The sequence below is a fragment of the Pezoporus wallicus genome, unplaced genomic scaffold (genome assembly GCF_028554395.1).
Source record: "Pezoporus wallicus isolate ANWC-B61680 ecotype Strahan unplaced genomic scaffold, APGP_CSIRO_Pwel_v1 contig_8702, whole genome shotgun sequence".
Lineage (NCBI taxonomy): Eukaryota > Metazoa > Chordata > Aves > Psittaciformes > Psittacidae > Pezoporus > Pezoporus wallicus.
Genome location: NW_026636754.1, coordinates 664,488 through 676,941, shown reverse-complemented (window position 1 = coordinate 676,941; position 12,454 = coordinate 664,488). Strand labels below are relative to the sequence as shown.

General features: G+C 47.0%; 1 protein-coding gene across 1 annotated transcript in view; it reads left to right on the top strand.

Moving 5' to 3' along the window:
• The window catches only part of LOC130595025 (protoheme IX farnesyltransferase, mitochondrial), a 101,076-nt gene extending 94,641 nt beyond the window's left edge, over positions 1-6,435 (top strand). Inside the window, exon 7 of the mRNA XM_057401376.1 lies at positions 5,882-6,435. Coding sequence (XP_057257359.1) covers positions 5,882-6,324 — 443 coding nt within the window. The 3' untranslated portion in view covers positions 6,325-6,435. The remainder of the gene's footprint in view (positions 1-5,881) is intronic.
• The last annotated feature ends 6,019 nt before the right edge of the window (positions 6,436-12,454 follow it).

The window sequence follows — 12,454 nt, the reverse complement described above, 5'->3', positions numbered from 1 at the left end:
TAGATTTCCTGTAGAAAAGGTGAAAAATGTGGCCTGAGACAGCACAGTTGCTCACAGGCAGGTGGATACAGCTGGACGAAGTCAAGTCTCTGAGCTCTAATCTACCTTGTCTGGATTAAAGAGGAGTAATTTGTTCAACATCTTTCAAGGGAGGAGAGCCAGTTGTGTGCTATCAAGTAAAACGGTGTGTGGTTGTTTCCTGACTACAAGCCATTAAAAGGCTGAGCTTAGGCTACCAAAGCCTTCCCCTCCTGACAGCAGCCAAACTCATACCAGTTTCCTAGAGACAAAAGGCCGGTGCTTTCCTCTTCCTAAGTCTGGAGCTACCAAGGTCTGGAAATGATTTTAAAATTCCTTCACATTATTCAAGGCAGAAGAATTACTAAAATTGTGCTTTAAGCAAAACAGCATTCTTGGGTTGCCAAGGCAGTAAACACCAGCTTTGGGAAATGCAGAAAGATTTCAACATCTGTTTTGGAGCTGATATTTTAACCATTCCGTGTTTATTTTAATGCCTGGTTGGCCTCTTCCCAGTTGTACATATGCAGCACCAAAGCAAAGACAGAAGGAGCGAGTCCGTTCTTGAATTGATGCTGTTATAGATCAGCTCCCCCTTCCTTATTCCTTTGTTTTATTGATTAAGTTTGTCCTGTCTGGAGCTTGAAAGTGATAGGAGAGGCTTGCAGGACACTGTGTAATGGGAAGGCACTGTGTGTCGTCTAAAGAACAATGAGAAGGATAAGAAGAGAAAATAAGTTGCTCATTGCCAGTGCATTTTCAGGAACACAATGCTGATACAGCAGTCTCTGTTGATAACCTTGGATGTGTTTGCCTTGACTTGTGCAGACAGGCCCATGTTCATGTGCCTGCCGGGGCTGGTTGGGCTCCAGCTTGCCCTGCTCAGGAGCCTTGTGCTCCACCAACACACTGAGCTCCATCCTGCACCCTCTTGTAGCCAAGGTCTTTTTCTGCCCTGGAAGAACTTGCCTTCAGAAAGTTTCTGTCGAGTTTCAATTGGATCATCCCAAACTATCACATCTTACTTAAGGCAGACAGCTGAAATGATTCAGCTACTGCCCCGTGTGCCAACTGCACAATGTATAAGGCTCTTTGATGATGAAAGGTATTGCTAGCATGAAAGAGGCATATTTCAAATTGCTGCTTTAGAGAGTGGCACCCTCAGAACAAGACGGTCGAGCGGGAGCCAAACATTACTTCTGCCCTTTAGTGGATGAGAAAATAGGTTTGCAGTCCTCGGGGTGCTTTCTGTGAATGAAATGGTTTTCTCAGAATGATGCTACGGGCATGTTTTCTGTTGGCACTGATAGCTCATAGCTGAACGTGCCAACTCCTTCTAGAGAAGGTGATATATAGACTCTGCACCTTTTCCAGGACATTGGAAGTTTGGGGGACTCATATTAGGGTCTGGAGCTTTTTTTCCCTGGGTTACTGATCCCAGTGCAAAACCAAGATGACAGGGCAAGAAGCTGTTGCTACCTGATTGCTCTGCTCTCCTTGTGTTAACAAGTGGTCAGAGCTCACACCCTGCAAGAGCTTACACCCTAAAAACCACCTTGCAGTTCCCTGCTCTTAGGTGCTGTTCTTAGCAGAAGGCCAAAGACTCAATGGGGTCAGGCACTGACACTGCTCCCTTGCCTGAGATTTGGACCATCCAGCAAAGGAGAGCATAATGAATTGCTTTAAAAGGAATAAAATGTGAAAATGAATCAAATTTTAGAAGTGCCACGTGGTCTCCTTGACACCATGAGGAGCATAACTTCATAGGGGGATGCTTCTTGCTCTTGTAATGGTAAAAATCAGACTGTCAGCTCCTATGGTTTGCAAGCCCCGAATCACTTAGTTGCTTTTGGAAGTCTCATCTCATAATTATTTCCAAGTCCTACCCAAGTTTATTGAAGCTTAAATCATCTTGCCAAGCAATTTCCAAATGACTCTGGAATTTAGTGTCTTGTTTGGTTTAGGATAAGTGCAATTTATAAACCTTTAGTATTTCACTGGATAAAAATACATCTGCGGAAAGGAAGAACCATTCTCTACCTTCTTGACATTTTGGCTTTATCTTCGATATTAAAATAAAAATCTCAGCTTGTCCTTGTTTATTAAAAAGAAGCTCTATTACTATTTAAATACTTCTAAAAGAATTTAAGAAAAAAAATAATAGCTTAACCTTAACATTCATGATGAACAGTAAAATCTGTTATTTATCTTTAACTCTGTGGATGTCGTAGGGCCTACCTGGTCTTCTGCAACCCTGTAACCTGTGAGATGATTTAAACTAGTACAAAGTGATTAAACAATAGGAAATCAACAAGAAAACATTTATACCTATTTTTCACACCAGATTGAAAGAATACTGGAGACCTGCGTCCTGTTTGCATAAATAGACTTTGTTTCTTTCCCAAACCAAACAAGACTTGGCTGCCAAGTTACCAGGATTTATAAGTGTCTGCTTGTGGCTGGCACAGGTTCTCACACTTGGAGAAGTGAAGAGTTTGGAAGTGGTCAGAAATGGGCGAAACTTGCAGCTATTAAAAATCTGGCCCAAAAGGCCAAAGAGTGTGGGATATCCACAAGTCAGGTACTTGTTTTCTTGCAATTCATCAACACAAACCTGACCAGGAGCAAGATGAGCAGATGCTTGTGCCAATATTAATCCAGGTGGATTCTTCGTGTTCTACTGCCTTTGCTCCAAAATAATCCAGTCCCTTGCACTCTGGGTGGGATCCATTTTATTCCTTGCTAGTTTAAGGATAAAGGTCTTGACATGTAGCTAGTGCTGCTTGTGTTAAGTAGCCTGAGCTCAGTCTGGGCATCAAGGCTAGGCTGGACGGGGCTTGGAGCAGCCTGCTCTAGTGGAAGGTGTCCCTGTCCATGACAGAGGGTTGGAACTGGATGAGCTTTAAGGTTCCTTCCAACCCAAATCAGTCTGGGATTCTATGATTTCTATCAGTCTGCCTGCGCTCAGGTTTCCATGTGCAGCAGAGGAGCTGAGGAGGGCCAAGATCTGCAGCATCCCTGGGTGCTGCCTGTCTCTCGCTCTGCTCTGATAGCCAGCTTTGCTTTTGCAGCCTCCGTGCCAGCTCCAGTTGTTACGGCTGCGAATGACCTCGTCTGGTGCTCACTTCATTATAAACTCTGAGATTTGCATTGATTAGACTGAGTTCCCAAACTGTTGGGAACTGCACAGAAGCAGCAGAGCAGACTGCGCTATGTTGAACCAGGTTCATCTCCAGAGTTAGTCTCACTGTAATATTGCTTAAAAACACTGCTGACTTAATTATGACACAGTTAACATTCATCTAGTAATTAATGAGTGTTACAGTGTGTGCTCTGGGTTTGACAGGATTCCTACTGTGAGCTCGTTTGATGCTGAATTGTACTGTACCATGTGGTGTGCTTTGCAAGTCATCAGTCTTACGTGACACTTAAAGATCTCTGACAAGCTGACAGTCTCAGCCTGGCCAGGGGAAATTGCAGGATAGCCAAGGCACACGGGAACTAACAGAAAGATCGGGTCAGTTAAAATCCTCATAATGGGCTATTAAATTGTTTTACTGTTGAGTTTCTCTGTAAAATATCAATTATCTCAATGGTTGTAATGTAATCAAAGTAATTAAATTCCAAAGGCTTGCATGTAAAAACCAGAGCTTTGTAAATGGGAATCCAGCCCCAAGTAGTTTAGTTGGTCTGTGTTTAGAAGTTTCTCCAGATGACTTCTTTTTTCATTTTAATGGTGTTATAGTTAGAGAACTGTTAAAGAGGTTTGTGTGTTTGAGGTTTAGGCTGTTTTGAGCTTGGCTGCGCACAACATTTGAACAATTGAATAAGCAAAGCCCGCGTTACAGCCGAAACACAGGGACGCGACACATGCCAGATGAAAAGCCGGCTCGTCCGTAGCCGTGGGAAGCAGGGACAGCCTCTGGATCTTGGCCCTGGCTCCTCAGCTGGTGGATAATTGTAGGTTACCTTGCCCTAAGTGACAGGCTAATGTCTCTAAAGTGCTTCAGATGAGAAACTTGAAATACTAGGATCCTAGGTTTATCACATTCAGGATCTTTCCTTAAGTACTGTGTTTAAGAAGACAAGGAAGAAGCTATAGGATGACATGCTCCAAGAACATATTCCCCATTGCTTCTCCTGATATAGGGAGTGTTGCTCCTTGATTCAGTTTTATTTCAGAAGAGCTACTCCCTCAGGTTTCCACAGAACTGAATCAAATGCTATTTTATTAGGACCAAAATGACTTCCGTTGCCGTGATGTTCTGAAATCAGTGGTAATTTTGGGGTGCACCATTGTGAACCTTCATAAAGGTTCCAATTTAGAGAATGGGCAAAACATCCACAGTCTGAAAGTCAACTTCAGTAGGATCAAATGCCAGGATTTGCAGGTGATTCCAGGAAGTCACCTGGGATTCATAGCAGGCAGTGGTGTTCTGAAAGCTGCATGCCTGATATAGGAGGGTCTATCTCCATGCTTCATGTAATCAACTTTCAGAGGCAGGTAGTCACCTCATGGGGTATTTGTTAATGGTGGGTCTCTTATACCACTACTGGATCTCCTAAGCAACTGGAAAACCTGCATTAAGTGTAATGGACCATTCCTTCACTGGTTGATAAATTAGGGCAAAAAAAGAGGCTCTTTTGCAAACTTAGATTGTTGTAATTTGCGTGACGCCACCAGTGTAAGGTGTGCTGTTTAAGACAAGAACTAGACATGCCCCAAGGAATGTACAGCCAGAGAGATGTGAACCATGAAGCAGTTCAAAGGAGACAGGGACTTGGTCTTTGTTAGAGCATTTGGGAAAGAACTGAAATACATGAACCTGTGGGCAGATAAGTGTTGCTGTTTCTGTTTTATCAGGTCATTAAGAGAATGAGTGAGAAGTAGTTTCCATAGAGAATGAGCTCATGGAGACAGGGAGATGCAAAGAAAGTGTTAATGCCAGAGCAGAGTATTTGGGAGCTCAGGAAACAAAAGGAAAATCCAGGAACGCTCATAATGTGTGACAGCCTTGGGGGATTTTTTGTGTCTTCAGACAAAATCAGTGCAGGGAGTTTAGTCTGAGGGCCTCCTTGAAATCAGCATATAAGCTGCTTCTGCCTTGATAAGCCCTGTACCGTGTCTCAAGGATAACTGGGGGACATGTGGTGCTTCCATAGTTCTTTATTAAATGTAGAAGTAGCTAACTGGTGTGAATAGAGTTACTTGAGCAAACTACTTAGAGGTTCCTGCAATGGGTTTGAAGGAATAAAAGTTCATCATCTTTGTCACCTCATTAGCAGCTCCTGGTGACCCGGGCACTCCAGTGCCCTGAGCAGTTCCCTCACTTCTCCCTCACACATAGGCTTAGCCTTGCTCTGGGCTACACGGTGCTGGTATTTCCTCAGTTCTCAGGATGAAGCAGCTCATCCTCCTTTTCTGCGCTCATGGAGCAGGGCTGCCTGGTTCTGGTCAATGTGACACAGCTCTGCCCACTGGCTTTGTTCTTCTCTGGATGCACCACCTCGGGAACCCAGGAGGAAAAGGTAGAGGCTCCCAGGAAAACAATCCCTTGCCCAACTTTGCTTCATTTCCATCAGTCTTCCCTCAGGTAGAGACTGAATTGGCGCAGAACCCAATTAGCAATGGTTCGTTAGGAGGAAGTGACTTGTTGAAATGCTTTTCAAGTTAAGTGCTCTGAAAACAGCAGAACCACCACGTGCAACCCTATGTAAATGCTGTTAAGAACAGAGCACATCTTACCTGACAGAGCAAGCCTTGTCTTCTGCACAGGTTCGTAGTGCTGCTCTTCTGTATGGGCTGAGCTCTTTCGCTGGCAGTGTCCCTCTAAAGCACCTTTCCTTCCCTCTCCCACTGCAGGTGCATTGCTGTTAGGAGGAATCCTCTACTCCTGGCAGTTTCCTCACTTCAATGCCCTGAGCTGGGGTCTGCGGGAAGATTACTCCCGAGGAGGATACTGTATGATGTCCGTCACCCACCCAGGGCTGTGCAGGCGGGTGGCTCTGCGCCACTGCTTGGCCTTAATCGGACTCTCAACGGTGGCTCCTGTTCTCGACATCACCACGTGGACTTTCCCCATCATTTCGCTCCCTATCAACCTCTACATCTCCTACCTCGCCTTCCGGTTCTACAGGGATGCAGACCGCAGCAGCTCCAGGAAGCTCTTCTTCTGCAGCCTGTGGCATTTACCAATGCTGCTGCTCGTCATGTTCACGTGCAAGAAGTCGTTCCTAGAGAAGGAGGAGAAAGGCGATCTGCTTGGTGAGAGTCATGGGAGGGCGATGGAAATCAGATTGCCTTAAATGTCAATTACTTGTCGTCCTTGTGACACATCAGGTAGTGTATTTTAGTGATTACAAGGGGGAAACCTGAGGGGATCTGCTTGAAGAAGACTCATTTGTGCCTGGCAACCACTTCATGCGATAACTTTGTTTTCTTCTGAAAGGGGAGAGCTTAAAGCATTCACGGGCCTCAGGCCCGTTCACTCATCACGGGTTATGATTTAGCCGATGTCACAAGCACATCACTTTGGGATGGCCTTCCAAAGCCTCCATGAGTCACGGTCTCTCATCTTGTGGGTAGGTTTTCACTTAGCAAGTCACAATGCGCACACTAATGGCCAGCACTGGCAGCCTTGGCAAAGCCATCAGGCAGCGACACATGAATGGTTACCCCTGCTTCCCAAGCATCCTTTCCAAAGTCAGCTTTGAGGCACGTGGTGGGTTGGGCAAACTCTTCTTGTCTCAATCTGTGCCATCCCCACTGTGATATTACATGGAAGCCTTCAGTTCCTGAGGCTATTCGGTTACTTTTCCCAAGGTTCCCATTCACCCCAGTAGATTGTAGCTTTCATACAGCTGGCACAATGCTAACTGAGTAAGGAAAAATCTCAGCACACCACACATCAGCATTTAACCAGCCTCCAGATGAACAGCTCTTCTCTGACGTATTCCTTTAACACACTCTGAGCCATTCTGCTGTACATCCATCACAGGGAATTTCGGCCTCCCATGTGCTTTTATGTCATTGGAGTTTGAGCCCTGTGTGTCAGATCTTCAGCTGATAAAAATGCCCATTGCTGCTTATGTCAGTGAAGCTCTGAAAAGGTGGAGGCAAGAACCAGATCTGAGAGTCTGATAATTTGAAGGCTTTTCTATGCTGATGTGTCCTGTGCCAGCCCACTCAGCCTCAGTGTCCTTGGATGAGCTCTGGACTTACATCAAGAGTTTGAATTGTATGCAGTATCCTACTGTGGTGGCTTAGAGAGAAGGCTTCACTGTGAGGGTATGTAATTGGTAAGGAAACACATTTTACAGGAAAAAAGCTGGGTTTTTTGAATGTAATATTAAAATGTTCAAATTGCTGATGCAGCCACTGTCTCTCCAAAGCAATTACTGTGGATGGTCTCACTAAGAAATGCATTATCTTTGTTAACTGATACACTGAAGAACATTTCTAGCCACACTCTCATGTGCTTGTGATCCCAGCACAGGGCCGTGGCTCACCCTCAGCCTACCTGGTGCTGGCTGTGCCCTGCTGGGATGCTTCCAAGCACGGTAGCACCCAGGGTAGACAAAGACTGTGTTATTGTGGTAATTAATGCCTGTTACGACTTGATGTGTTTTCACGCCAAGATTTCTTTCCCACGTGGAGAGGGACTGGGCAGCACGGCCGTGCATCAATCCAAGGATACAGCACCAGGAGACACTGTCTCTCATCTGATCCCGAATAAGGAAGCGTCACAAATCTGCCACCACGTGCGTATCACACAGACATAAAACCTGCTTTCACCATGCACCACACCAACGTCTGGTCTCGGTTACCCTGGTGGGCATGAGGAGCGACATGGTTAACCTCTCCTGGGCTGGTGGAGGTGCTCCAGGAGCAGAGCCACCTCTTGGACGTGGCTCCTGAATCAGCCGCAAGGTTTTGTGCCTCTCTCAAGTGATTGCAGATGACAGGATTGAGTTCCCTCTTACTGTGTGTCTGTTGTACTCGAGTTTCTGCGGGCAGCACTTGGTAGAAATATCTGGAAACTGTGCAACTCCTGAATTGGTTTTAAAAGTGCATCCAGTCTTCTCTGCAATAAAGTACATACTGTACAAAACAAGAGAGATGAATGCCTCAAATCCATTCTGAACTATTCACTTACTGAGACTCTGCTTAATTGCAAAGGGATTTGGTAGTTTTGTGGCGTTTCTCACAGCAACAGTATTCCTCTTGGTCACTGCAAGCGCAAGGAGAGCTTGTGCAATCCTGGTTTCTTGTGCAAAAAGCACACCGAAACCAGATTGCATGTGAGGGGAAAGGGTTTGTGCAAAGCCAAGGAATTTGGTCAACCTTTAGCTGGGGGAGGAACCTGAAAAGAGCCGAAGGCTCCCAAAACCCACAGCTTTTGCTCCCAGAGGCAGCGAGTTGTGCTGAGGCAGGAGGGTTGTGGTTTTCTCCTAAATCATTACAGAGCCAGGCTTCGGGGCTGCCTGTCAGTGCTGTCCTGACAAACTCAGCTCTGATGAGAGGTCCCAAGGACATGCCTGTGGTTTCACGTTGAGGAGCAGTCATCTTCGTTTCTTAGGCCTAAATGTGTGACATTAGCAGGGTTTAGGGCTAGACAGGAGCTTTATAATCATCACTGAGTGTCTGCCAAGTGCAGGTCACCGGGTTGCACCAGCATCTCCACACCCAGTCTGTTTGGCAGGAGAGAAAGCCTGGGTTTAGAATGAGTGGACGTGGGATTTAAAGGTAAGAATTACCTTATTTTGTTAAAAAGAAGCTTTTTTTCACCTAGAAGGTGTTCTCTGCTTTGGTACCAAATGTGTCAGGTGTGAGTGAAAGCATCTACTGTCGTATTCCACCTTTAGGAATCGTTGCTGATGCATGTGCTTTGAAAATAAGCACATTGCCAATCAGAGATCTTGGTTGCTGGTGCCAGTGTGGAAACAAAACAAATGAATCTCCTGTCCTCAACCAGGGGTGTCTGTGGTCGCTGTGGCCCTACATGGAGGATTAATGTCAGCCATCCCCAGTCCAGCACTATGGCTGCCCAAATCCTGCAGGTGAGGTGCATTGAAGTGTCTTGATGTGGTCACTTTGCACAACGGGGAGTGAAACTTGGGCAAGCATCGGGCTTTGCAGGGCTCCTTGAATCTGAACCAGCAGTTCCTGTGTAGGATTGCAGTGTTTTGTTTCCTTAGTCCATCTGGAGAGCTTGAATATAGGTTGGTTGTCATCCCATTATCCTGGTTACTCAGGATCTCCCCATGAACTGGGAGGATACCTGCTAGTTATGTGGTAGTGAGAAAAGCCAGCAGCAATGTGCAATGGACCTCCTAGCCCTGGGTCTGCTGGTAGGTGAGAGGGTCCCATCCATGTGCTGCTGTGACAGCAGGCAGCTCTGCGCCAACAGAAGCCTGTACTGAAGCTCACAGAGGAATCTGAGCAGTGACTTGAGAATGAAGCTGGTTTTTTCGTCTATTTGGACTTAAAACCTTTTGTGTGGTTTTGAGGATAAAACAGCAGCCCTGAGGCTTAGGGGATATTCATTCTTTCCAGATCTCTGCTGAAGAAATGCGCTCCATCCATAAAACAGGGGTGATGATGTTTCACCTTGTTGGACAAGTGAGCAGCCCATGTTTTTGTCAGCCCATACCCCTTCTTCTCTTCAGTAAAGAGAGCACTGGGTAATGGTTTGAGGAGCATTGCAGAGAGCTGTCACAGGATTAGCAACCTGGTCTAGTGGAAGGTGTCCCTGCCTGTGGCAGGGGGTTGGAACTGGGTGAGCTTTAGTCTCTTCAGCCCAAACCAGTCTGATTCTGTGATTCCTTCTGCATTTCTTCTCTGCTGTGACCATCAGGTCACTTGATCTCAGCACAGCACTTGCTTTGCAGGACGGTGCAGGGAGCTGAGCCATGAGATGCTGAGTTGCCCCAAGCTCTTCCAGGAGCCCCATGTCCTGTGGGAAGCACCATGGCAGCATCTCAGCGAGCTGGGATCTTGGTGGGGCTCTGCACTTCGTTCAGCATGAATGAGGAAACCCAATCCCCGCGCACACACAGCTCTTTCCCTTCTCGTTTCCCCCACTGGGCTTTGGTTTTTTCTCGCTTCCTGTATCAATCTCTGATATAATCTGCCCCAGCAGAGTAACACATTCACACTCCTCTGGCTCCAGCAGCGTTTCCCACTCAGCCAGGCCACAGCATTTCAAGGCTTTACACAAAACACACACGTCCTTTTCAGTCCTGACGGTCCCAGGAGACTGGGAATGGAAACAGAGTGATACTATTAGAAATCATTATCATTACAGATAGAAAGCATGTTGTCCTCGTTGCTCTCCAGAGGTGATTAGATATCCATCCCCCCTTCCTTGGAAATACAGGCTGTCTACAGAACACTTTGCTTTTAAAACAGAACTATCAGCACTGTTTTCTTACCAAGCAGCTCTGCTGGAGGTGGTAACACTAGACACTCCATCACAGGCTGTCCCCAGTGGCATTTCTAGTCATGGTATTTCCTAACCAGGCAAAGAGCTGGCCCCAGCAAGGGGTGCAGGATGCTATTCGTGCTGGTGGCATGGCCTCAGGTAGGTTGTTTGCCTCTTGGTGCTGCTGTTTCAAGTCAAGGAGAAGGTTGGTCCTGCAGAACAGGGCTTGTCCCCTATAAGTGCATGTCCAACACATGGCCCTGCCAGAGAGAACTCCTCTGGTTCTAATGTTCATCATCTCCCAAGCAGCGTGTTGTTAGTTCAGGGATCAAGGATGACAACTGAGTTGTGGGGTCAGAGGTGTCGCAGAAGGTCAGACCTTCTTCTGTGAGAGTCCCTCAGACTATGACTTACTGGGTGCTTCCATTGATGGCTTTTAGTCCCCTCTGAAATAAATGTACTACAGGCTTTTAGGGCTTCAACACAACATTTAGCAAGCTTTGGAGCTGCCTTCCCAATGCCTCTGTCAACTGAGCTTGCAGTATCGAACGTGAGACGGTTCCTGTGCTGTTGGTGCTTGCATGGTCTGATTGCCATTATCACAAGGATGCCAGCCCCTCCTAAAGACTGCAGTCAGGACCAGGGGACTCAAGTTCTCCCTGACCCAAAGAAAAGGTCTTTTGAGCACATGTACAGTGTCCTGAAGCCATTCAGACCTCCACCAGAAGTACAAGTGCTTCAGAGAGCTGGCATTAACCTCTCTCATCAGCTCTGCCTCGTACACTTTCCGTCACCTCTGCTTTCCTACTTCCAGACCCAAACTGTTTGTACTGAAGGTTTTCCAGCGGGTCAGTGCCTCGGGCTGGGCTTTGGTTTCCAGTGTTGCAGAAAGGCACAGTTCAGCTGTTTCACAGAGCGAGGCTGGCACAGCCAGCCGGTTTCCCACAATGCGGAGACGCTTTTCCTTCTGCTCCAAACCAGTGCTGGCACCTCTGGGCCTTGGAGCGAGAACAGACGATTTGGCAGCGGGTTCAGCTTGGTGCACTCATCCGGTCTGGGGAGGTACCGTGTGTTTCCCTGAGTCCCTGCAGGGTTACTGCTCCCAAATGCTTGTTTGAGCATCACTGCTGACACCTCTGACCATAGCGGGGAGCTGGTGGGGGGCTGCTGCTGCTGTAGGGGAGCACCGGAACTAAAAGAGAGGTGCATGGAAAGGAGGATGCCTGCTTGTCCCTGCTAGAGCTGGAAAAGCTGCCCTAAATTCATACCTGTATCACTTTTCCTAGGGGCCCTGCTTCAGGCCTGCCCATTAAACGAGGCATTCTGTGATTCTATACCCAGGTTTCACATCTCTCCACAGTGGGGCTGTTCGGTGGTTGAGTTTTTCCTCCTGGTTTTGCTGTCCAAGATGCATTCCAAGGTCCATTCTGTCCCCTGCTCCCCTTTTTAACACTTCCTGTTGCAACTACAGCTTCCCTTTGATCCATCTTTTTCATTCAATATGTTCTGTCAGATACATGGACATTGCTTGTACCCATCTGAACTGCTGCTGTAACAGGATGTCTTTTCTTAAACAGAAACACAAGCTTTGGGGAATCACCCTGAGTGACTGGAAGCAGGAGGGCTCTGACCTCCCACACTGACCAAACTGGGACCAGTACGGGCATCATGACCATCTTCCTCCTCCAAAAAGCAAGAAGAGGGAAGAGAGAAAGAGGCATCCGTGTGGGAGGACAGAACTTCCTCCCAGCCAGGCACGACGGACTCCAACGCTGACCCTCTTATCCCAACGCATGGGACAAGACACGCACACAGATACAGACAGGCACATGGCAGTCAGAGCTCTCTTGCTGGCACAGGGGCTCGTCTTTTGCTTGCTGAGTAACGAGGAAGATTAACATTAGTGCTGCTGAGAAAGGCTGGGAGATGTCTGGGTTGTTTTCCTGGCCAGGCAGAGGAGGCCCTGCATCAAATTAGACTTGAAACAGAGATGCAGGCGAGGTGATTAAGGC